The 1731-nt window shown below is 37.4% G+C and overlaps 1 protein-coding gene across 1 annotated transcript in view; it reads right to left on the bottom strand.

Annotated features, from left to right (window-relative positions):
- LOC107751824 (contactin-associated protein-like 4) overlaps positions 1-1731 on the bottom strand; it is a gene marked incomplete at its 5' end in the record, with an annotated part of 142723 nt that overhangs the window by 129509 nt on the left and 11483 nt on the right. Inside the window, one exon of the mRNA XM_016567597.1 lies at positions 376-656. Coding sequence (XP_016423083.1) covers positions 376-656 — 281 coding nt within the window. The remainder of the gene's footprint in view (positions 1-375; positions 657-1731) is intronic.

Here is a 1731-nt window from a genome sequence, read left to right as displayed (position 1 = left end):
GTGATTCCGTCCGTGTTTTCCGCATTGCAGAAATCATACGGCAATACTTTTGTGCTCCAGAGAACACACACAGATTTAAAACAAGTAAATTATGACAGAATTTCAATCCCTTGGCAAACTATCCCTTAAGTTTTGCACAGAGAAACAGGCAGCTACTGTGAATGCATTAATATTCTGAGTCCATCACAACAGAGTCCATTTTACCTACAGCCGACCATAAATACTGACACAAATTAGCCTGAAAATCCCATCAAATCCCTCTTAAGGAGCTGCATTGGCTGGTCACCCGTAGTGCTGCATCTCACGCTGCAGATGTGGATCTGTATACCTCAGCAGCTCAGCCTAAATCAGATCAGACGGCATCATAAACGCTACCTGTCCCTCGTAAATCACGATAAAACGGCCAAGCGGTGGGGCGCCGAGGTGGGCCGCGCTGAGAGAGCCAGGCAAGAGCGACACCTGCTCGGGACGGGAGCCGCGGCGCATTGGCAGCACAGGAAGTGAAAGCTCTGAATGCAGCCAAAGCGTCGGAGCCAGATGGATAGAGCCATCAGACAGGTGGAGCCCGGCGAACCCAAATCCAGCCGCCCGCTGCGTCTCGCTCATAATCAGGACAGCCAGACCCAAGATGGGGATATTCAAGAGCACGACGGGACCTACATTCACATCAGAAACGCCAATGTTTATAGCCAGAGGATGATTTAATGCTCACATGCTGCTCAGAAAGGCTAATGGAGCTGTTTCACTTAAGTATCAACACTGTCTCAGATGTTTCTGCTAAGACTCCTCAGAAGAAATATATATAGACAAAATAATCTGTAATACTCTTAAAAATAAAAACAAAGCAATTATTTTGGGTGAAATAGTAATACTTAAATAATTTTTTAAAATATTTTATTTTTATATAATTATAAATATATTTTATTTACAATATCTTTTGTGTGTGTGTGTGTGTGTGCATGTATGTATGTATATATATATATATATATTTAATAATATGTCTAATTAATTATATATAATCAATTACATTTTTTATTTTAAGAATTATTTATTTTTGTATGTAAAATAACATAATAATATATACACATACATACATATACTGTACATATATGTACACAACACAAAAATAATATAACACACAACTTCTTGTAATTTCTTGAATATAATTATATACATCAACACATTTATTAATTACATATATATGTAAATAATAAATAAACTAAACAAAAAATTACTATATACTGTAGGGGTGACCCCGAATAGTCGAAGATTCGATGTTTCGATAGGAGGAGCCTGATTCGACTCCCAATCTCACAGTCGAATATTCGCTGAGGTGTTATGATCATGCCATTTTGATTTAAAACTGACAGGCACAGTAAAAGACTGGATTTTTTTCGATTAGGTAGGGTACAAGTGATTTCAAAACATTTAAGCCGATTTATATATATCGTGTATAGCCTATATTATTTATGTCATATAGGATGCATTTGGTTGAGCTGCGCTGCAGTAAAGCGCTTCATTGTAGTATTACGGTGATTATCTCTTCAGCGCTCAGTGCGAGCAGTACAAACAACAATGCAAAATATTAATAATTATGACTGGGACTGTCATATACATAACATTATAATGAGAACACTATTATGATAAAACGCTGTGATTTTTTTAGAGTTTAGTTGCCCTGTTTCTGCATGTTGATGCGTGAAGAACGCGTCCACAAAAGGAGTTTATACA

Source organism: Sinocyclocheilus rhinocerous, unplaced genomic scaffold (genome assembly GCF_001515625.1).
Source record: "Sinocyclocheilus rhinocerous isolate Xijiao unplaced genomic scaffold, SAMN03320098_v1.1 scaffold2207, whole genome shotgun sequence".
In the NCBI taxonomy this organism is placed as follows: Eukaryota; Metazoa; Chordata; class Actinopteri; order Cypriniformes; family Cyprinidae; genus Sinocyclocheilus; species Sinocyclocheilus rhinocerous.
The sequence above is the reverse complement of the archived record's forward strand: the minus strand, read 5'-3'. Positions and strand labels throughout refer to the sequence as shown.